The sequence below is a fragment of the Arvicanthis niloticus genome, chromosome X (genome assembly GCF_011762505.2).
Source record: "Arvicanthis niloticus isolate mArvNil1 chromosome X, mArvNil1.pat.X, whole genome shotgun sequence".
Classification (NCBI taxonomy): Eukaryota; Metazoa; Chordata; class Mammalia; order Rodentia; family Muridae; genus Arvicanthis; species Arvicanthis niloticus.
The window spans coordinates 86,441,283-86,466,337 of record NC_047679.1 but is presented as its reverse complement, the minus strand read 5'-3'; the positions used below and the strand labels follow the sequence as shown (position 1 = coordinate 86,466,337).

Genomic DNA, 25,055 nt, shown 5'->3' with positions numbered 1-25,055 from the left:
GGGAGCCCGGGAGGTGAGCGGGAGGAGAGCGGGTCCGTCCGGGAGCCCGGGACGAGAGCGGGAGGAGAGCGGGTCCGTCCCGGAGCCCGGGAGGGGTGGGGTGGGGTGAGGAAGCCGGTCCGTCCGGGAGCCTGGGAGGAAAGCGGGATGAAAGCGGGTCCCTCCTGGAGCCCGGGAGGAGAGCGGGAGGAGAGCGGGTCCGTCCGGGAGCCTGGGAGGAAAGCGGGATGAAAGCGGGTCCGTCCTGGAGCCCGGGAGGAGAGCGGGAGGAGTGCGGGTCCGTCCGGGAGCCCGGCAGGAAAGCGGGAAGAGAAAGGGTCCGTCCTGGAGCACGGGAGGAGAGCGGGAGGAGAGCGGGTCCGTCCGGGAGGAGAGCGGGAGGAGAGCGGGTCCGTCCGGGAGGAGAGCGGGTCTGCGGGTCCGTCCAAGAGGAGAGCGGGTTCGTCCGGGAGCCCGGGAGAAGGGGGGTGGGGGTGGGGAAGCTGGTCAGTCAGGGAGCCCGGGAGAAAGCCGGTCCGTCCCGGAGCGCAGAAGAAAAGTGGGAGGAAAGGGGGAGGAAAGCCGGTCCGTCCGGGAGCCTGACAGGAAAGCTGGTCCGTCCCGGAGCCCGTAAGGGGGTGATGGGGGGGAGCTGGTCCGTCCTGGAGCCCGTAAGGGGGTGGGGGGTGGGGGGTGGGGAGCCGGTCCGTCCAGGAGCCCGGGAGAAAGCGGGTCCGTCCTGGAGCCCGGGGTCGGGGAGAAAATGGGTCCATCTGGGAGCCCCTGAGAAAGCGGGGCCATCAGGGAGCCCGGGGAAAAACGGGTGGGTTCGAGAGCCCGGGGAGGGGGTGGGTGGGGTGGGGTGGGGAAGCTGGGCCGTCCGGGAGCCGGGGGGGGGGGGGTGAAGCGGGTCCGTCCTGGAGCCCAGGAGAAAGCAGAGGGATCAACCGGTATGATGCTCCCCGCAGAGCACTGTGGGAGGCCACCGTGCCTCATAAGTCCCAGGAAAGTCTCTCAAGGCCCAGTGCCTACCTTCACCTGCTCTGGAGTAGGGAAGCCTAGTTGTGCATACCCTTCCTTAGTCGCTGATAAGGAAGTAAGTATCTCCATGTTAGAGGAGTTTCCCGCGAATTGCTTGATTTGATTTGAAGTAAAGGAGAAAGGTAGGAAACATGGTATAAAATTACTTGGATATATGATTCCAGCTGTAAGCTAGGAGATATAGGATGATTTTAATGAGTATTTTTTGTTACCCAGGGAATGGAATTCGATTCCGAAGGTACTGAACTACTGACCTTGCTTTTCATAACTTCACCGCATATGGCAAAGGGGAAGTGATAATGAAGTTTTAGTAATTTATTATTCTGCTTGTTATTATGCAAGATAAACAAAAATATGGGAGTGGAGTACCTAAATTATTGACTTTTTAGCCAAATAAGCAATACCACAACTCCCTTTATTACTGTGGATGATCATAGTTTAAATGTTGTCCATTTTGTTAAGTCTCTGGATACTTCTTCAGCATGTTATATGTTTGAATATCTTGGTTGGTTTCCTTGTTTGGTCTTTGCTGTGCCCCTTTCTTCATTAATTCTACATCTGTAATATTTAGCCACTGTTTTGGAAATCTTTTGATGCTGAGTCATAGAAGAAAATACATTTTAAGAACTGAGTGTAAGGGATTATGTCTGTACTTCTGATAGCACTAGACTGAAGCAGGAGGATCACAAGTTCAAGGCCAGCCTGGACTAAGAAGCAAGCCGATTTCTTTAAAAAAAAAAAAAAAAAACCCTTTATATTATATCTGTGGTACACAAATAGTATAATTGACATGTTTGTAAAGATCAGTATTATATGCAAGTACAATCTAACACTTTATTTTTTTAGATATAGACCATGATCTATTAATAAATCGTATTTCATTGTGAAAAACACTGGCCTTACACTACTGTGTTTCAGACTTTTGTATGCCTTTACTGAATTTATCAAACCCGCAGATTGTTCTAGAATACTCTGGAAATTGGTTCTGTGTGCTTGCAGCACAGTGGCAGCTGTAATGGTGTTCAGTTCCTCTTCCCACTTGGAAAAGTAAGTGCTGTTTATTTTAGGGATATAATGGACTCTTCAAGATTTGGTTTGCCCCTGCAAGATGGAGTCCAGTGCCGAGCATTGTTTTCCAAGAGGTTGAGGATACAGAAAATGGTGGCTCTCAGATCTTAGATAAGCCTCCCAGGACTTGCAGACAGAAACTTCAAGGTTGCGAAACCTTGTGACTTGAAACCGCTGTGACTTGCCTAGATTCCTGATGTCAGTGAGTGATTTTCAGAGACTAGGACTCCCTCCTGTCCAGCCTGCTTTAATAGTAAATCAGATCTAGAGGGAAGAGAAGTACAGAGTGCTTCCCTTACTTGTCTAGCCTGAGCACTGGTAACTGAATTTGATTTCAAATTCTGTTCTGAAGTCATGAAATCTGAATGTTGTAAAAGACTGAGCAAAATATATCTGAAGGTTTCTGTGGGTTTCTAGCTATAGAAACGGGACATCACTTAGACAATTTAAAACACTGGCTAAATAATTGATTATACCAACATTCAAAGAAAGTAAAGATGAAAATTTGTTATCCCTGTATCATAATATCATACTCTTATTTCCCACATTTATCCACATAACTCCAGACTTATACAGGATTTCGAGCCTTATTTACAAGTTTGCTGTTTACTTGTTTGTTTAATATTGTCCTGGGGGGGATTTTTTAGTGTGTTTAATTTTTAAATTTTGCCTTAATAACCTAATAATATTCTAATTAGTGACTTGGTTTTAACTTATTTAGCCTAAGCCAGCAACAGAATTTCCAGGGTTTTTTTTTTTTTTTGTGTGTGTGTGTGTGTGTGTGTGTGTGTGTGTGTGTGTGTGTATTCCATACAACTCGAGCCTTCCATTCTGTTGGACTTTAGAAGCCAACAGGGAAGGCTAGAGGTCTGGACTTGCATGGGAATGTCTGTCCCCCTTGGACATTTGAATTTGGCCATTATGCTAACACAGCAGTGATTAGGTATGGTGTCTTTTTAATAGAAGAGTTAGGTTGGGTGCATTTTTAAAACCTAAATATACATTTTCAAAATGATTTTTAAAATATATGAATCATAGAAGACTCAAGGAGACTCAAGTGCCTTAATAACACTCATACTGATTAGCTTTCTTTATGAATATCTTCTTCAAAGATTACATGTCTGTTAATTTTTAATTTAATTTTTTACCAAGTAGCTAATTAAGTTGAATACAAGAAAGGCTATAATTGATCTTAGAGTACACCTCCCTCTTCAGACCACACATACTATATTTTTTGTCCCTCTATATTCTAGAACATTAAGTAATCCATCTTATAAAAATTATGAGATACTTCAAACAGAAAAAATAGTCAATAATTTTCCATCACCCAGGTACACTTATTGTAGATGTAATAGTTGCTAACATTTGGCTATTTCTTTTCTTTTTTTTTTTCTTTTTTTTTTGGTGGGGGGATTTTCGAGACAGGGGTTCTCTGTGTAGCCCTGGCTGTCCTGGAACTCACTCTGTAGACCAGGCTGGCCTCGAACTCAGAAATCCACCTGCCTCTGTCTCCCAAGTGCTGGGATTAAAGGTGTGCGCCACCACCGCCCGGCTGGCTATTTATTTTCTTTAGATGTTTTTTTAAATTTGATTGACACCAAGGACTCACTCACGTGCTTTCAAGGAAACCAAAAGGCCTCAGGTACCCTGAAACTGGGGTTACAGTGAGCTTTCTGATCTGGGTGTTGGTATCCAAACTTAGGGCATCTTTAAGAGCAGTACAAACTTTTAACTGTCGAGCCATCTCTCCAGTCCCAAAATGTATTTTTTTTGTTTAATTTTATTTTTTGAGAATTTTGTGGACTGTATTTTGATCAAACCTATCACACGCCAACTTTTTTCTTTTTAAAATTAAAAACAAGCCTCAAGTTCATTTTAATTTCCTATTTTTAATGATGTTATGGCTGATTATATATATATATATATTATATGATTATATATATAATCAGCCTTTATATATATATATATATATATATATATATATATATAGAGAGAGAGAGAGAGAGAGAGAGAGAGAGAGAGAGAGAGAGTGTTATAGATGTCTGGAGAGACAGCTTAGTGGATAAAAGAACTAGCTGCTCTTCCAGAGGATCCAGGTTTTATATCTAGCACCCACAGGATGCACAGGATTGTGTACAGCTTTTTCTAATTTTAGTCCCAGGGTATTTGACCCTTTCCTCTGGACTCCATGAGAACTACATGCGTGTGGTACACAGCCAAACAATACGCATAAGGTAAAATAATAAGAAAAAATGGATGTGGTAGCACATGTGTGTTGCCTCAGCACTTGGGAGGTATTAGGCAAGAATCAGAACTTCGCCTTTATCCTTGACTGTCTAGTTGAAGGGTAGTCTTGGGTACATAAAACCCTGTATTTTTTTTTAATGGGGGTGGTATCTAGAGGTGTGCCTCAAGAGTTAAGAACACTGGCTGCTCTTGGAGAGAACCAAGATTCAAGTCTCAGCATCCCATGTCATAGCTCACAACTATCTGTAACTTCAGTTCTAGTGGATCAGATGCCCTCTTCTTGCCTCCACAGGGTCCAGGCACAAACGTGGTGCACAGACATACAGGCAGGCAAAGCATCCATAGACATATTATTTTTTATTTTAAGAAATTCTATTAACCTGATCTGTTTGTTTTTTTGTTTTTTTGTTTTTTTTTTTTTTGGTCAGATGTAAGATGATTTTTTTAAGATGTTAAAATGCTACATACTTCCCCATTTTTTTTCTTTTTCTTTCCCTTTCTTCTTCCTTGGTCTGTTCTTATTCTCCTACTCTCTACCTTCATTTCATTCTTTTTTTTTTTTTTTAACTTTTTCTGTCTCCAAACTTTTGGGACCAATTTTCTAGATGCAGACATCTTTGAAGCACTCTTGCTTTAATGTGTTTTATCATTTGATTTATTTACCAGTTTTGTTAAATACTTTACTCTCTTCCCCTCCTCCCAACTCTTTTATAATTCCTCCTCTTACCTTTCATATGCTCTGCTCACTCTCTTCAATCCTTTTATCCTTTTGCAGGGCACCCCTGGGTCTTCCTGCTCTACAAAGTCTTTCTTGGGTTCCCCTCCTCCAAGACCTCCTCCTTTTGAGTTTTGCCCACCTTTCCTTGATATATACTACCTTGTTCTTTCTTTTTCTAATATTGTAACTGCTAAGATCACACACACACACACACACACACACACACACGAGATTTGCTGCACAACAATTTACAAGATTTTCTGATATCAGACATTTTGTCCCTGTTTGTTTTCAGTGTGCAGATGGACCTTACACATACTCAGAAGCAGTGTAGCACTGAGGCACACCACCAGCACCACACTTGTAATTTTTGAAGACTTGTTCTTTAAGGTTTAAAAAAATGTTATTATTATTTTAGGTAGCATACAAATTATGTTTTCATTGTGACATTTTCCATGGCTGTCCTATTATAATTTGTTCAAATCACACATGCCCTTTCCCCTCTCTTCTCCTACTACCTATTCTCCAAGCTCTCTTTCACCTCCTAAATAGTCTTGCTTTTATGTCTTGGTCTTTAGGATTTGGGTTTTTGTTTGTTTGCTTGCTTTGTTGTTGTTTTATGTTTTCTACTTCTTAAAATTAAGTTCTGATCTTGGAGCTTTCAGACATTCTAGTACATATGAGTGGAAATGTACTTTATGTGCAAGAGATCATAAGAACCTTCTGCTCCATAAGATATTTAGTATGAACTCAGAACCGGCACACTATTTTCTGAAGCCCTATATTTTTCTTTGACATGGAGTAAAAATGACAACTTTATACATGTGATTCTTCCCCATTTCCTTCGAAATGTGTGCACAAATTCCACCTTTCTCCAGCTGTTGCTTACCAGCGATGGGTTTAAAATAAACTCTCAGTAACTAGAATATTCAGAGTTGTCATCCAGGCCATTAGTAGGAAATAACGTTTTCAGTGTGCTTTGAGAATTAGGTTTGCCGACTTCCGTCTTCAGTGGTTTTTTTTTTTTTTTCCTATAAGGCTTTATATCTTCATAGAATCAGAGCTTTCTTCTGCAAATTTGTGCTCTTCTGCCATCCCGCCTTTCTAATGAATGGTATGCTAAAGAATCATACACCGCATCAGACATGGCTATTCATAGAAACGGCTTTATTACTTGATAGTCACATTTTGTGCATTTTCTGGCCAGACCCTTTCATCATGATGTTCCTGAGGAGGAAAAGTGTATTCATGGAACTCGAAGGTTGTCAAGTAACTAGGCATTTTAGAGAAAATGCTATCTCCAAGGAAAATAGCTTATTTGCTTCTAAGAAGGTGGGAACAATTTTTAATAAATTATATGACCGAGTTTCAATGGTGGTTACCTCTCAACAGTTATCGTAAAAGGAAATAGGGAAATCGTAGGGAAATAATGGTACAAATAACCCAAAACAAAATGTTTATACCTAGAGAGACAAAAGCCCCTACACATTGGTTCCAAAATGACTTCTAATAGGTACCCAGGCTTGAATTCATCTTTCTTCCATTTGAGGCCCACATTTATCTTCCTAATGTTATGTCCCCAAGTTATTATCAAAATACAATTATTATGGCTATTTCCTTCACTTAATAGTTGCTTCCCTTTGGGAAACGTGTGTGGTGTTATAGTGTCTAAGTCTCCCCAGCTACAGAATTGTGATCAGAATTCCCTTGTACGAGTTACTAAAGCTACAGAATTTTTTACATTTTCCCTTTTGTAATTAGTCTCTGTTTATAGGAGATTCAAGAGTTTAAGTGACAGACTGTTGTTTTCTGAAGTTTCTTACGGTCATTTATTGATCCTAGATCTGGGTCCTATTACCCAAAATGTTCCTAAGGTCAATAAATGACAGTTGGTAAGCCACACTGTAGTTAATTTGCATGCTGATAAAAAAGATGATTTTTATAATTGAAATTCAATTTATGGTCAATTTCTTGCCCGGCTGAAAGTGTTATATAATTACCCTGGATTTGCTGACCCTTCACTGACAACATCAGGATAACCCAGGATTAGTCTTTGGAAAGCTTTCCCATAGCACTTCGAATTCAATTGAATTAGATAAGGTAATTTATGCAGAGTCTTTAGTGAATTTATTTTTAAAAAAATATTTTGATTTCTCACTGAGTGGAACCAGCAACATTTAGAAATGAGGAAAGAGATGCACCCATGCATTTGGGTCCAACAGAGTCTGGCAGATATTCACAGTTAGTGAGCTGTTTCTTTTCCTTCCAGTAATTTAGCTAATTTAAGAAGCCTTTTTTAGATTGTATAGCCAGGCCAAGAACTTCTGCCTGTTTCCAAAAGCCCCTAAAGCGAGTTGTGATGAGGTCTCCAGGCGTAGTTGGTTTCTGCAGAAGGCGTTTACCATTAACTATTTTTCTTTGAATGTGTGTGCTTCTGTTGAGTGAGTCATCCGAGATAGAATTGTAAACTGGGCTCCACAGGCAAAGCTGTAATTTACTTAAAGTTGCTAGGCCCGGTGGTCACAGAAAGGGGAGAGCAGCATGGAAAAGGTAACTCAAGGAGACAGACAGGTTTTCCCACTGATAGCCAGAGGTAAAGAGCACAGGCCTGGCTTTTCCTTTTAAAGAAAATACTGACCCGTACAGGGACAGCAAAGTGTTTGCCATTGTCCTGTTTATCAAAATGTGGTAGGACCTTTGGATTGTCTTCAGGCTTTGCTAGCAAACCATAACTGGAACTATTTCCCACTAAAAGAATTTAGGAGAAATAGTATAATTGGAATATATAATGACAGCACATAAATCTGAAAGTGTTAATTTGTACTCCAAGAGTCAGTCACAGTTGTTCATACCCTAGATCCCAGGACTCAGGAGGCTGAGATAGAAGGATTGCCATGAATTCAAGGGCAGCCTGGGAATACATCATTTAAGTCCCAGGGCAGCCTAGTCTGCAGAGTGAGACCTTGTCAAAAAATATGTCAAAATTCTGCTACAAGATCAACATCACAGTTAACAATGCTGAGATTTTCTACCAGCTTTTGTAATTTTATCATAGGTAGCTGTATTTCATGATGGTAAATGGGAATCTATAAATATAAAAGCATATAATTACATGCTATAAAAATCTAATATAATTTATAGCACCATAGCACTTGAGCCCCAGGAGAGAAGTACATTTGAGAATATAAAATTAAATACAGAACCAAGTGCTCTTCTTCTGCTCATTGTACCTTCTTCTCTGAGACTGATTTATTCCACATGGAATCACCAAATGGAGATCACATTTTAAAAGTCATAGCAAGTATAAATGACGTTAAAAATAAGCATCCAGTCACTAGCTCCTACAACATGGTCCTTTTGAGCTATTGTCTTCCTCTAAAACCCATGATAGTAATATTCAATTTTAAGAAATAGGTACTGCTTCATATTTTAACCTCAGATATGAAAATGAATTGAGGCTGTCTGCTGTCCAGGTGGTAGTCTTGATATCCTAACCCTCCTTGTGCACACAGGCAATGTGAAAATCTGTAGGATCAACGTTTGCATGGTAGGCAGCTGGAGTGAAAAGCACAGCGATGCTGAGCATGGCTTCTTGACTCCTAGGAAGCAGCGATTGTGGGGAGTGGAACTTATGTTGAACAGAACTGATAATTAATAACAGATTAATTATCCGTATCATAAAATGAGAGACAAAGGAATGCTAGTTTATATTTGCTAAGTTGGTGAAAGAGTATAGCAAAGTGATTTCCAGACCTTTTATTTAAAAAGAAAAGAAAAAAAGAAAAGAAAGAAATATGGCTTCATGCTTGAAGAAACTCTGAGAAGTCAAATAGCATATAAGTTGCTCAATGTTCTAGAGTTTGATTAGTATTTCATTCTACACAGAAGCCTTGGTTTTAAGTGGGGAACTAGGTGGAGTTTTGTCTCAGTTTTGATGGTTAGATGATCGTCTACATTTTTCTCTTCAACTGGTCTATGTGCCTGGCTTATTCAGATCAATAGTCTGACCTCACCTGCTACTGGTAAGAATATTTATTTTTAAATTGTTATCAAAAATGAAAGAATAACAGCAACAGGGACCTAACACTGAAACCTTAGCTTTGATATTTGGACAAAATAACTCCATTCTCTAGATTAAAGAATAGTTTTGTGATATTTTAAATGCAATGTCTACTCTGTTCACCTTTCCATTCATTTTTTTTTGTTTTGATAATTGCCTCTCTTTTTGGAAAAAATGTAAGATAATTTAAACAGCATACTTGTGTACATGGATAATTATTATCGTGGAAAATACTATGAGTGTATGTGTCTGTGCATATACATGTGCATAAATGGCTTTTGTAGCCAAGGACTTTTAAAAATCTGTCTAAAATATTTTGTATGTAACAACTGTATAATAAAAACGTGAAGTTCTGTAAAGGAAGGGAAGGAAGAGGAGGAGGAGGAGGAAGAGGCGGAAGGGGAGGAAAAGGAGAAGGAGGAATGGTGCTTCAGTCAGGCGTGGTGGTACACATATTTAATCCCAACATTATGGAGACAGGGGAGGAGGATTTTAAGTTCAAAGCCAGCCTGGGCTACATAGTGACACCCTATTTCAAAATATGATGAGAAGTGAGAGAAGAAAGAAGGAAAGAGGGAGAGACGGGGGGGGGGAGGAGGAGGAGAGAGAATATAAATAAATTAGTATTTTCAACAGTGCTGTTTGTGACAGTACCAAGAGTTTTGAAATGAAAGTTGGATTATATATGTGGTTTCATATGCTTTTCGGCTTTACTTTTCTTTTCCCTCATTTTCTTTCCTCTCCTATCCTCGCTTTCCCTCTCCCTCCCCCACTTCCCTTATTCTCCCCCTCCTCCTCTTTCTTCTCTTCTGCTCTTTGGAAACAAAGTATCACTATGTAGACCATGCTGGCATTGAACTTGTGATCATCCTGCCTCTAACATCAGATTTATGGGATTACAGGCATGTGCCACCACGCCTGACTTTTTATTTAGTGACTATGTGTTTGATAAAAAAAAAAAAAAAAAAAAATCAGTGAAAGAGCTTTTTGGAAAAGTAAAAAAGTCAACTAACTAAAAGTATGACAAGTTGGTGTCTATTTTTTTCTTTCTTTTTGTCCTTCCTCAGTGGCATGTAAAATAATGAGACTCTTAGTTTCAATGGAGTATTTTTAAACCTGATTATTTAAAACTACGTTTTATAGCTATTGTATAAAAGCAGATTTTTAGTCTCATCCCACTCTTACTCGACTGAGATAAGATTATAAATGCACAATGATCTTCCCCAAGCACTTGAAGACGCTTTATGTATTGTGTTTCAACATTTATTCTTGATAATGAAGTACCTTTTGTCAATCTGGTTGTTGCTACATATTAGACAAGTCATTTTTTTTTCTCTATTAAGTTTCAGAGTGTACTTAATTTTCTAGCATTTCAGGATACCAAGTGTGTGTGTGTGTGTGTGTGTGTGTGTGTGTGTGTGTGTGTGTGTGTTTGTGTGAGAGTCTATATGTGAGTGTGTGTTGGAAGAAAGTTGCTTGCTTGCTTGGTTGCTTGCTTGCTTGCTTGCTTGCACTTAGTGGCCTTTTGAATCTGAAGAATCACTTTTCTTAGTTCTACTTAACAGGTTTATGAATGCCATGAATATTGTCTTAGCCATTCTGTTTTATTCCTTCTATATTCCCTGTGTGGTCCCTGGACATAAGTGTGTAAGCCTTTTCCCAATCTTTTCATTTCTCTGTTATTTCTAGGTACCCTGTATTCTGACAGTCTTTTCCTCTTTTTCTCGTCTAGTTCAGTGACTTCATAATCGCTTCAGTTATGTGTAGTTATTATTTAAATCTATCTTTTGAAATGTTTTTAGAGCTTGGATTAAGCCTAGGGTGTTGTGCAATGCCAGGCTAGATCTCGTGAGCAAATATTTTTTTCCTGTAGCGCTAACATCCATTTCTTGAATGCCTTCCATGCTTTTTCCCAGTCCTTTGTTCTATGGACACTCTCTTACTTGGGCTCTTTGGACATAATCAACACATTTTTATTCTTTCTTCTGATTACTGTATTGTGTCTATTTCATTGGAAGAGTATTCTCTCATTTTATGTCCTAAAGACCATTGACTTGGATGGTCTGTGATTTTACTTTATATTAATCAGCCTTTGGGATCTTTGGAAACATGTAATTTAGGAAGTGAAAACCTTGCTGTTGAGTGATAGCATGGGCAAATCGCCTGGACACTGGACATTTGTTTCTGTGTCTCTGTCTCTCTGTGGGTCTCTTTTTGTGTGTCTCAACCAAGAGGAAGTACTTCCAACCAAAATATTCACTATGAAGTGAATATTTTCACTCTTGGAAGCCTGTAATTCTTTTTCCCAGTCACTCTTTTACTCCTTTTAGGGTCTGGAGTCACAAGCAGGTTTAATTTTGGAGGAGCTGCTTCGCCCTCCAGGTAGTTTCACTTTGAGCTCTGCAGGGACAACATTCCTCAGTTCACCTACAGGGTGGGTTGCCTTTTACTACAGCTGGTTCTCATTTTGAGATACTGTCCCGCCATTTTCCACCATCTTGTACTCAGCTAGGTAGACTGCAGGATTGTGGCACAAGCAGTATCATGTCCTACCTTAGTAGAAACTGCATTTCCTTTGAGTGAGAGTAAAACAGCTTGTGGTTCTTTTCATGGCTGTATGGCTGGTTCATCTTTAAAAAGTGGATGCAAGGTTAGAGTGTGGATGAAGTGACCTTTGGAATTATGCCACTCACTCCCAAGACATTCTTAGAAACTGACATTGTCTCACATAGGAAGGAGGCATGAAGCACTTTGAATTCTGTGCTGCGTGCCGCCTGGATTTATTGTGAGCCAAAGAAGTATTCTGAGTTTTAGGCATAGATGGTGCATAAGGGAAGCTGCCTACTCAGCATATCTGTAAAGAGAAAGCCTTATCATCATTATAATGACCCTGTTTGTACAGATCTTCCCTCTTGGATTTCAGAATTAATGACTTTTTTTTTCATTTGAGGCAGCATCTTAGGTTGTGTCTCTGGCTGGCCTGGGACTCCTGCTAATTCTGCCTCAGGCCTTTTGAAGGCACAAGCCTCTTTGCCTGAATGAGTTTTGGAGAGACACTCATTTAGTGTCTTCTAGGCTAATGTGGTTGGATTTATATCGTTCAGTAGTTACCCAATGCCTGATGGAAGCTGGGGTATGCTCCCTGCAATTCTTCTTGATCCTGTTAAAGTAAAGTCACCTTTTCTTAGGAATACTGTAAATACGAAAGCACTTTGTCATGAAATATTATACACAAGAAATTCTATTAAGTGGGTGCTTTTTGTGATCTGTGATTTTCTTTCTAAAACTAAAACTTGCCTTTAAAAAATAAACTTCAGAAAGTAAATACGTAAGATCTATTATCTGCCAAAATTAACATTTTATTAATTACTTTTTTTAGGTAGGGTCTTGTTATATATAGCCCTTGTTATGCTGACCTGAAACTTGCCATATAAGCTAGATTGCCTCCTGAATGCTGGAATTACAGGTGTATGTTAACACACCCTCCTTCTAAACTACTCATGAAAACACTGTAGTATATTCTTGCCAAAATATTATGTCTAGTACTGACATCTTACATAATGCACGAGATGCCATTTTGTAAATATCTACCTTTCTCACTACAAGGATATCTTTCTCAGTCTGCCTTTTAATAGAGGCATCTACTTTTTTTTCTGCCCCAACTCATTAAGCCTAATAAGCACCAACATGTTCTATATTAATGATTGTCATTTCAGAATGGTTAAGATTTTTAATCTTTGGCAGTACACAAAATTATATACATTAAACTATGTAGTATATTATCCTTAGGGAATAACTGTTACTTACTATAATAATTCCCTGATTGTTGTGTACATCAAGTCTTTGTTTTTTCGTTTTGTTTATTTGTTTATTGCTGCATACTATTCCATCATAGAGATGCATTGCAGTTTAACTATTTGCTCATTGCTACACAGTATTTGAGACTGGCTAGTTTATAATGAATGCTTTGCCTTCAATTATGAAAACGGAGAAATCTGGGGCCCTGTATCTGACAAAGACTTTGATGCTGTGATATCCCAGAACAAAAGTCCCAATACTGGAAATGAGACAAACAGAAGAGCATCAAGCTCACCTTGTCTTAATAGACCGTTAGGAAAAAATAACATTAAGCCACTCATAAGGACAGATCTAATGACATACTGAAGGGACCACCACTTGGTTTGTATCAGATATTAATTTTTTACTATATAAATGGGAGGGGATGAATTCAAATGATAAAATCACCCTTTTGCTATTACAACTAAAGCTTCTATGAATACTTTCATACATTCTTCAAACAAAAACCTTCATTTCTCTGGGACAAATGCCCAGCAATGTAATTGCTAGGTCATATGGTAGTTGCATATTCGGTTTTATAAGAAACTGCCAAACTATTTCCAGGTTGGTCGTGCCATTTTGTATACTCACCAACAATATGTGCATGATCCAGTTTCTCTGCATTGTCACTATAATTTGGTGTTATCTTTCTTTTTAAATTTTATTCCCTTGCAGATAATGATACCAGATTGTGGCTTTAATTTGCAATTTCCCTGATGGCTAATGATGTTGAATATCTTTTCCAATGCTAATGTCTCATCTATATATATTGTCTGTGGATGTCTTTCTTCAGCCAGAACAAAGAAAGCAATATATTGTTACATGGATACTTTTGTATAGCAGCTTGGATGCTAGCGCATAATGTGGTTTCACAAAAGACAGAAGTGCTGTTCAATGGGATTTTTAGTTTTTTATTATTTGTTTGTTTACTTACATGTGCGTGTGCACATCAGTGTGTGTGTGTGTGGAGGTGTACTGTGTGCGTGTGCACATGTTTGTGCGTAACAGTCCACGTGTAGTAGTGTGTGTGTATGTAGGTGTATGATGTTCATATACACATTTGTGTGTGACAGTCTACATGTGGTACAGTAAGAATTCTCACTTAGGAGTACTAGAATGACTGAGACACACCATCTTACTTGGTGTCTGGGGATGTACACTCAGGTCATTAGGCCTACGTAACGTAACAAGCACTTGTACCCACTGAGGTGATCTCATCCCTTTTGCTTTAAATTTTATTGATGGATTTTAACAGTCAGAACTTTATAACACTGGTTTTTTTTCTGTCGTTTTTTTTTTTTTTTTTTATTTCTGTCCTGTGCTTTCTTCTGCTTCCCTTGGGATTGTTTTGACATTTCTTGAGTTGGAAACTTTTACTATTGATCATGCTTTTTTTGGCTTTTAATGTCCACAATTTTATACCTCAAATTTTATCTGCCAGGCTGCTTTGTTTCCCCTTGCATTTTCATAGGGTGTGTTTTAATTCTCATTCAATTCAGTGCATTTTTAATTTCTTCCTTTTGGAACCATCAATTATTTAAAAAGTGTGCTTGGTTTCCAAATGTTTGGGAAATTTCGTTATCTTTTTGTTATTGATTTCTTTTAGTTTTAAGTTTTATTGGTTTTTTTTTAAATTAGCATGCAAAGTACTGAGTTTCATTATAGCTTTTTCCAAACATACTTTGTTCTTGTTAATCCTCCTCTTCCCCTGTCCTCTCCTGCCCTCCTGCCCCCTCCTGATGGTCCACTTCCTCCTCCCAGAGGCCTCTCTCTGCTTTCCTGTTATATCTGTTCCTCTAACCTCTTCCTCCCCAATAAAATCTCTTTTCTCCTTTTATGGTTTCCTTTTTAGTTTCCTGACCTATATGCCTAGTTTGACTAGATTGCCATTGGAGAACACTGAGTGTGTGTGTGTGTGTTGTTGTTGTTGTTTTCACCTTAACAATCGAAAAAATGAATACCATTCTGGGGCAAAGCTTTTTTGCTTTGTTTTGTTTTTTACAAACATCAATTGCATACTGATGGTTAATTATTTTTTGGGTTCTTTTGTATCTTTGCTAATATTCTGACTAGTTCTGTGAGCTGGTAAGAGAGAGGTGCTGAAGTCTGCGTGTAGGACATTTTCTTCTGCTGTATTTTCCGTTTCTACCTTTTGTGTTTTGAAGTTCCATTATTTGGTGCATTGACAGAACTGCTAGATGCCTTACAGGATTGACCCTTAATTATTATGTAACCTTCCATTCTTTCTATGGTAATTTCATTTAATCAGAAGTCTACTTATCTAATAATAATACACTGAATCTTTCTGTCTGTTGATTAATGTAGCATGGGACACATCTTTTCATCTTTTTATTCTTAGCCTGCCGATGTAATTGTTTTTGAAATGAATTTTCTATACACTATAGACATGGTCATTCATGGCTTTTAAATCCTTCTATCAGGCTTCTTTTGATTGGTAATACACAGATCACTTAACATGTTCTGTAATTATTGTTATATTAGGGCTGAAATCTGACATTTCCATTTTTTTATTATTTGCTTTTGAAGTAGGGCCTTGGTTTGTAGGCCAGGCTGAAGTGGAATTCATAATTCTGCTTCAGTGCTAGGATGAAAGCTGTGTGCTACCATACCTGGCTTGTAGGTTCTGTTTATTTTGTTCTCTGTGATTTTGTTTTATATTCAATTTTCTTTTCTTTCTTTCTTTTTTTAAAGATAGTCTCATGTATCGAAGGCTGGCCTTGAATTCAGATGTAGCTGAGCCTGGCCTTGAACTTTTGATCCTCCTGCCTCCATCTCCCAAGTGCCAGGATCACAGATGTGTGCCACCACACTTTCTTTTTTTCATTTGTTCTGCTTTCCATTTCTGTTTTTTTCCATCCCTCCCTTTCTCATTTGCTATTTGAGTGTTTTAAAAATTGATTTTGGCTTTCCTGTATTACTTTTGTTTTAAACATGAAACAATTTATTAACAGCTTATGTGAAAATGGTAGCTTCTTTAGGCAGTTGCTTTTTCCCCCTTAATTTACTTATTCACTTTATGTCCCAATCTCAGCCTTGCTTTAGTCATCTCCTCCAATTATAAACAACAGTATCCCCTCCTCCTGGGGACTGTTATCTCCTGAGCTGTGAGGGTTGGACCACATTTTTCATTTTTATGCAGAGGCTTTTAAAAATAATATATATTTTAATAGAATTCTGTACACATATAGAATGTATTTTGAGCAAAGCCACCCACCATTTCTCCCTCCACATTTCCCTGGATCCCTCCAACAGGACCCCTTCCCAATTTCATCTCTCTCTTTTGTGTTTATGTCTGGGTGACCTCACTCAGTATAATTTTTCCAGCATGATCCATTTCTCTGTAAGTTTCATACTTTTATTTTTTATATCTAACTCATATTCCATTATGTATACTGCATTTTCCTTATCCATTTGTCAGTTGACAGATGTAGTAGTTTGAATGAAAATGGTCCCCATAAGCTCATAGAGAGCAGCACTATTAAGAGGTGTGGCCTTCTTGGAGGAAGTGTGTCACTGGGGGCCAGCTTTGAAGCTTCAGAAGCTCATGCCAAGCCCAGTATTATTCTCTCTTTTTGCTGCCTGCTGATCCAGATATAGAACTCTTGGCTTCTTCTACAGAACCATATTTGCCTGCATGTCACCATGAGTCCCACCATGACAATAGACTAAATCTCAGAATTGAAAGCTAGCCCCAGTTAAACGTCTTCATTCATAAGAGTTGCCATGGTTGTGGTGTATCTTCACAGCAATAGAAATCTTAACCAAGTCAGTGGATCTATCTATATTAATTCAATTTCCTAACCTGTGAATAGAGCAGCAGTAAATATGGATGTGTAAATAATTCTGTAGTAAGACATGAAGTCCTTTGAGTAGCGTGTATTGAGTAGAGCTGGTTAAATGTCCTGTGTTGTACAGGACATTCTTCCTTAACAAAATATAATCAGACACAAAATATCAATAGTGCCAAGTTAAGAAATCTTATTTATAATTAAGGGAAAAAAGGTTTTGTGTCTTAAACCCTGTTCTATTTTAGAGTAAGATTCAATCAACCTAAAACTAAGTCATATTAAATGGTTTTTGCTTCCTTGGCTGTCTTCGGGTATGTGATTTAAGGACAGGCACTGAAATTATGCCGGTATCAGAGATAAATGATCAGAATTTTAAAAATATGGGCATAAATCAAGTAGAAATTTAATTAGAGCTAGTGAAGAGGTTTCAGTAATACAGCCATTTACAAAATAAATAATATAAAAAAAATCAATAGTTTCACAATGTTTAGGCAGTGGTTGTTGGGAAATACAGCTGAGAAAAGGCTCATTAACAATTTTAACCAAAATTACAAAATATCCAGGAATAAAATTTTGAAAATATGCTTGCCTTAGATGGAAAACACCGAAAATGTTTTAGTGAAACATATTAAAGGAAACACTGAATAATGAACAGAACCAATGTATGCACAGACATACATCAAAACAAAATTTACCTCCAAATTAATCTATAAATCTAATGCAATTCTTTTTTTTCCAAGACAGAGTTTCTCTGTATAGCCCTGGCTGACCTGGAGCTCAATCTGTAGACGAGGCTGGCCTTGAACTCAGAAATCTGCCTGCCTCTGCCTCCCAAGTGCTGGGATTAAAGGTGTGTGCCACCACTGACTGGCAATCTAATGCAATGCTGGTGGAGTCATGGTTGTTCTTTGGGGAGAAGGAATGGAGCTAAGGACTTGAAAAGATTCTAAAATTAAATGAAGGAATAAATGTATGAGACAGGCCATCCCTGATGGTGTGCTAGGCAGGTAATGATGGGATGCTTTTGGGAAACTGTATCAAAATGCATAAGTTAATGCTCTTCTTGTAAGTTTAAAATGTTATGTAATGTAAAAATAAATAATTCGAGAGCTATAATAATTGATATTCTATCATATTACCAGGCATAGGAAGAAAAAGTAATAATCAGTGAGATATTTTAAGGCAGAGAAGCAAACCCGTGCATACGAAGCTGACATTTCAAATCCGTAAGGGGAGAGGCTAAAATAATGAATAAATGAATTGTAATAGCTGGGTAACTGTTGTTTGCCTAAAATATTAATCATAAGAAATATAGCATGAATTAAAGGTGGAAAATAGAGTGACTAAATATTTTAAAGGCGTAGGTGAATATGAAACTGTGTAAGTAATGTTTCCCACGCTGGCTACAAGAACATGTACTTATTTCTAATTCGTAAATAATATAGGCTAATGGTCTCAAAATAAAACTATAAATTCTATAACTAGATATTCTGTGCCCTCGTGCGCTGCGCCCCTCTCTGTTTTCCACACCCAACTGCTAACCACTATCACTGTGTTTCTTTTTCCAGAGCTCTTTCAGTGACAAAATCTTTGTTCTTAGTCTTCCACCTTTAGCAATTATGATTATTATAGTTATTATTCATATGTGTGGGCATGTGATATATACACGTATATATGTGTACATATATATATATATATATATATATATATATATATATATATATATATATATAGAGAGAGAGAGAGAGAGAGAGAGAGAGAGAGAGAGAAGGGGAAGGGGAAGAAATACATAGAGATGTGCTTGGCACACAAGTCATGGCTTACATATAAAGTTCAGAGGGCAACTTTTCGTGAGTCAGTTATCTCTTTCTGCCTTTAAGTGGTTTCCAGGGACAGAGCTCAGGTTGTCAGGCTTGCATCATCTTGTGACACTGAACCATCCCAGGGGTTCCAAACTTCCATTATTTTTGGATGTGGATAATATAGTCCATATATCAGTGTGTATCTTGCTTTTTCAACTTGTAAGCTTTATACGATAGTTGTTTAAAAGCTTTGCATCATTGAGAGATTCTCTAGTATCTTTTTTCACATCATCCTAGTATTCTATATTCTGGCTGTACTATAATTTGTATATCCACCCCCTTGGCATTTGTTATATTAGTTTCCTCTTTTTGCTGATACAAACAGTAATTTAGTGAATATCATTTTATTACATTTATTTATTTGTGTGTATATGTGTGCACCATAGCACAAATGCCCCACCCCACCATGTGTATCCTGGATATGGATGTGTATCCTGGATATGGATACACATGGTGGATCCAGTCTTTAGGGTTGGTAGCAAGCATCTTAACTAGCTTAACGACCTCTCTAGCCTTGGATATCATTTTATGTGGTATTTCACAAGCACACAAGACATCTTACATATTTACTGTGGTAAACTATACATTAAAAATTAGCATGGGCAGTGGTAGCACTCACCTTTCATCTCAGGAGTCGAGGACAGGTGGATCTCTGAGTTCGAGGCCAGCCTAGTCTACAGGGTGAGTTTCAGGACAGCCAAGGCTACACAGAGAAACTCTGCCTCTAAAAGAACAAAAAAATAACCAAAACAAGAACAAAAGCCAAACAAACAAACGCTTCATAACTTTAAAATATGCAGTTGTCCACTTCTAGGTATATAGTTATGTGACATAAAGTGCATTATTTGTGGATACATCTCCAGAAGTATTTCTGTCCCTGATGGCAGATACATTTGTCATATTTAAAAGGCTACCTATCTTCCACAAAGCCATGCCACTTTACACTCTCATTAGGAATCCATGAAGCTGCCTGCTTTGGTTTTGTTTTTTTCTTGATGTCCTTTATATAGTGTGTTAATAGTTTTTGAGTTCTTGTCATCTGCTATGTGAAATTTTTCTCAATGTAGGTACAATTTGTAGTTTTCTCTTAAAAATTAGATTGAACAGTTTTTCTCATATTTAAAAGGGAATGCCTTTTAAAACATATCGAGATCTAGATTAGACCATAAAGGGAAAAAATGACACAAAAATTTGGCCACTAATAGAAGTCATCAACAAACTGGGGCAGGAGAGTATTTACATCATATGGCAGAATAAATAGCCTTGATATTTTGTGTTATTAAAAATCATTAGTAAGAGTTGAGGATGTTCTCTTCTCTTTCTGCTTCGTTGAGTATTTTTATCATGAAAGGGCATTGCATTTTTGTTAAATGCTGTTTTTTCCCTTCTCCTGAGATGATAATGTGTTTTTTAATAACAGTATAATTGACATATAATTCACATTTTGCAATTCACTCTTTGAAACTGTACAATTCAGTGGTTTTTAATATAGCCACAGAGTATACAACCAAGACCAGCATGTAACTTGAGAACATTTTCATTACCCCTAAAAGAAGCCCTGGACCCAGTTAGCGGTCATCCTCCATTAACCCCAACCCCTTCCACCCTGAAGCTCCTGCCAACCACTAACACACTTTCTTTCAATAGCTTTGTTGCCTATTCTGGATATTTCATATAATTGAAATTATAGAACACATTGCCTTCTGTGCCTATTTTCTTTATTAAGCTTACTAGTCCCAAGATTTGTTCAAGCTATCGCTAAATCAGTGCTTAATTCTTCCTTATTATCTCTGTGGACTAAAGGAGTGAGGCAGCTTCTTGTTATCATAACGCTCGCTACCTGTCAACCTTTTTAATTGCTCACCACCAACTCTTCATCTTATAAAAGAGAATCCTTCAACCGGAACCACTTCATGTTCTGTTTTACATAAAGGCATTTCTTTGTGGGACAGTTTGGAAGCTCTCTGTCCTCAGGAGCAGCTGTTAGCTCTGGGGCAAAATCTTTCATTGATCGGGGACTTTTGGGTGCTGGGCAGTGGTAACAGCCATTGATCTTGATCCCCTCTTCACTTGGGGGAACTTAGAACTGCAAAGTTTAGGCAAGGGAATCAGAGTAGGGTTGCTGGATCCCTACTATTCTCAAGCCTATGTATCATGGAATATCTATCCTATAAATGGGAACTAACTAAAAGAAACAAGCTCCAGAAGCTTTGGCTGTCCTTGCCAGGAATTTTTGCCCTTCCCATCCATGCTAGAGGTGATGAGAATGCTGGCTGCAGGCTTTCTCATGGAAAGCCTGTCTCCCTTGACTGAGAGTCAGAGTCAGAGGGCAGCCAATCTTCTAAGCCAGTCTTATCTGGGGTGTTACTTGTACAAAGCCAAGCAAGGGGATGGGAAGAAGGGAAGTGAGTTATGGCTCATATGCCATATGTAGGCCATCACTGTTAGATCACTGGACTTAGCAGATGTTCCTGAAGAAATATTTCCCCACTCACTGTATATACACTTAGGACAATTTCCCGCAGTTTACAGTTTTTTAAAAACCACTTTCACGAGCTTCAAACAGTCTCACAGGAGTTCTTACACTGAACTTCCAGGGAGGGGATGCTTCTCATCTGTTTACTTTTGCGGCCGATGTCACTAGAAGGTTCATAGCAGGCAGTACTGAGGAGCATTTTCAAAATAAGGCTTGTACTAATTTTTTTCCTTTAAGACATTTCATTTGTAGTTCTTGCTTTTCCCTTCTCTGTTTTTATTCCCCCCAACCATGTCAATGAATCTTGTACTGATGTTTTACTTTTGGAGAGTTATATTTTACTTGTTACTCTGGTTTTTAGGTCTACTCCAGGATCTACTCTGTGGACACCACTGAGACTTTGACCACTAACATGTTTCCTTCAATGCCGTATGTTCCTGCCTCCATGGCTTCTCAGGAACTGTCATGTAAGTTCTACTCATTTTAAAGAAATTTCTGTTATTTCACATGAGTCCACTTAACTCAGTTTACCAATAAAAACTATAGATTTCCTGTATCTTATAATCACTATGTTTGACTTCATCTACCACTGTTGATATCAGTAGTAGCTTTTCATAAAGCTCATTATCATGGCTTTAGCTACAATGTTTATCATCATCATCATCATCATCATCATCATCATCATCATTGTTATTGTTGTTGTTAATGTCTTAGTTACCTTTAAATTGCTGTGGTAAGACACTATTTCCAAGGCAGCTTGTAGTAAAAGAGTCTATTGGGGTTTGCTTGGACTTTCAGAAGGTTAGAGTCCATGAGCATCATGGCATGGAACGTGGCAGCAGACAGGCAGGCATGACACTGGACAGTAGCTGGGAGCTTACATATGATCCACAGACACAAGGCAGAGACAACACCAACTGAGAACAGGGATGGCCTTTTGAAAACTTCAAAGCCCACCCCCAGTGACACACCTCCTCCAACTAGGCCATACCTCCTAATTCTTCTCAAACTCTTCCACCAACTGAGAGCCAAGTAGTCAATCATATAGGAGCCTATGGAGGCTAATCTCATTCAGACCACCACAGTAAATATAGCTCATAAGGACACGTTTTAGCATCTATGTCACTAACACCATGGTGTTTTAAGATAACTATAAAGAATAAGAAAGGAAGCTCTCCAAGTACACCTGAATAGAAGAAATCCTTATTGTGTTTGTGACAAATTCAAAAGGGTACTAAGTATAAAGAATCTTCCTATAGTGTATTTTTATACACATGACCAGTTGATGCCCTTTATATTTTGTCTATTACAAGTCTGAAATTCATTACTTCTTTTGGTACTAATTGTAGTAGTATTGCTATTCAAATATGCTAGAACTTGTTTATGCCTTTAAAAATAGCATGGAAAATAAATGAAAAATATTGTACAAAAAAGTTACATATATAAAAAAGTAATCCTCTCATTTTAATAACATTCAAGATTTCTTTCCATTTAGATTGGCAGATATTACTTCTGTAAGGTACCATTCAGCATCTCTAAAGAGATATTTTGCCTTTTCTAATTATTCATATTTTGGCAAATGCTGAAGATGTTTGCTTTTTAATTATAAAAATCATGCATGCATATATGTAAGTACACATGTATGCATGTACACATATACCATTTCCTTAGGAAGACAGTTTCGGCTTTTTTTTCTTCCAGACGTAATCCCATACATATAAAACATATATTAAATGATCTGATTTCTGTAAGAAGGAAACCATTTTATCTGTTCTAGTTTGCTTTCTGTATCTCTGTGGCAAAACATGGACCAATAGCAACTTGCTCATTTCACTCTCACAAGGGCTAATACAAATGAGGCAATATTACCTTAAGGTTCCTTCTGCCAAAAAGATCACTGAGTTTTAGGAAGATCTCAGGTAGTCTTTGCATGTTGCTATTACCTCAGGGAAAATGGAACTTAAGAAGCATTCATGTAGCATCCTTGGGGGTTGCCTACATCAAGTATTGCATGCATTTCATTCAGTTATCCTCATCAGAGCTAGATTTTTTTCAAGGTTTTCACTGGTTTCTCTCCCTCTTTTTGTATTTTGTCTTGTTTCTAATTTTGACGTGTTCGTGACCCCTTTATTCTAGTTTATGTTCTTCAGCTGTTCATCTTCTCCATTCCCTCTGCTTGAAGTTGTTTTTATTTCATTTTTAACATATTTTCCACTTGCTGTTTATGTTTCATCTGGTTCCATTTTTCTGTATGTGTTCATTTATCACTACATAGAGTTCAATTCTTTTATGTCACTCAGTTGTTGAGAATGAGATTCTGATCTATCCTACGTCTAACTAGAGCTCTCTCTCTCTCTCTCTCTCTCTCTCTCTCTCTCTCTCTCTCTCTCTGTGTGTGTGTGTGTGTGTGTGTGTGTGTGTGTGTGTGTGTGTTGGGTCTTCTCTTAAGCTAGTGGCATATGGGGCAGCTTCCTGTCCTTCACAGCCTCATTGCTGGACAGATGTACTATGAACCAGGAGCAACAGACAGAGTTACCTGGAATAAAACAGGGGTGCCTGAGCTTGTTCTGCTAGCAGGAATGGAGTAGACCAGGCTCTCTTAAACTAGTCTGTGCATTTAGCAGGCACCATGATTTCTGTAGTCATATAGTACAGCCATTAACCTGAACATATTGCTAATTGGGAAAGCTAGGCTAACATAAACCATTGTGTACAAGCAATATTTTTTATTACAATTTTCAGGTTACATAAGAACCACTCAATTGCCAAGAACATTTGTAACTACAGAGAATCAAAAAAGAAGAAAATAATACATTCCCAATCCCCAGCAGCCATAATTTTCTTGCATAGTTCTTTATATGCTTGGCATAGAGTAAGGATCAATAGTGTTATTAAAGTTATGAAAATTATGAGTAGATGTCAGCAATAAACATAGGAAACATAGGACTTAAGCTGGGATGTTTGTTCAGATTTAATCTATGAGAGGGCAGGCATTCTAGACAACAAAGTTATAAAAGAACTCTTGGATGTAAGTAAAACTTCAAGAGGCTTTTGTTGATGAGGTTGACAAAGAGACATGCCTAGTGTTAACTAAGATGTAGAGAATCTGGTACTTTTCCCTATTGACAAGACCACAGCTTTTTCAAAATCACTTTGGTAGAATTCTTTCACAAGATGCATTAAGATTTAAAGCTTGCCAGCCTCTTGATTTAGCACTTTCACTTGTAGGAATTAATTTCTCAAATAGAGTCATGTTATTATGCAAAATATGTACAGAGATTTTGTGTACAGTGCAATTATTTTTCTTCTTTGAAAGTTTAGTAAAACTTACCAGTGAGGCCATCTGGGTCTGGGGTTTTCAATATTTATGGGAAGAGTTTTGAAAATTGATTGAATTCCCTTAATGGTTATAGAGTTCCTTAAGTTGTTTTATATTTTAATGAATCTCTCCAGGAGTTTTAATTTTCAGCATGAAGGTTAATTTAGATGCCTGGTGTGCACTATATCACTTCATATTGCAACAATGTTGGGTTCAAATCCATGGCTTTGATTTCAAATTCTCATTAACAAGGGTCTCCCCCTCCCACCTTTTTTTTAAAATCTCAAACTGAGGCAAGGTTCTCATTCCTTACTAACACTATAAATTTTCACCAACACTATCTATTTTATTTTCTAGCTACAACCTCAACGACTACGACTACCACGGTTACCACCAATACCACCACCACGATTACAAGTGGTTTCAACCTGTATCTGAGACCACCTACAGCACCTTGGATTAATAACACTGGCTTGATCAATGTGGCTTCTCTGCCTTCTACCATGACTGTGAAGTAAGCTTGTCTATTTGAAGTTTTCTGTTTGGTTTTATCAACTTCATAGGCGTAATTGCATGGGTAGCTTTAAACTAGTATTTTATAAATCAGTTGAGGGAACAAGGAAGGATTATTTTTAAATG

The 25,055-nt window shown here is 38.2% G+C and overlaps 1 protein-coding gene across 2 annotated transcripts in view; it reads left to right on the top strand.

The window, feature by feature from the left end:
- Positions 1 to 25,055, top strand: part of Nup62cl (nucleoporin 62 C-terminal like) — a 56,077-nt gene that overhangs the window by 1,148 nt on the left and 29,874 nt on the right. For both annotated transcript variants that reach the window (XM_034486142.2, XM_076919109.1), the window contains exons 2-3: positions 21,459 to 21,564; positions 24,774 to 24,930. In XM_034486142.2, the coding sequence (XP_034342033.1) occupies positions 21,510 to 21,564; positions 24,774 to 24,930 (212 nt within the window). In that variant the 5' untranslated portion in view covers positions 21,459 to 21,509. The remainder of the gene's footprint in view (positions 1 to 21,458; positions 21,565 to 24,773; positions 24,931 to 25,055) is intronic.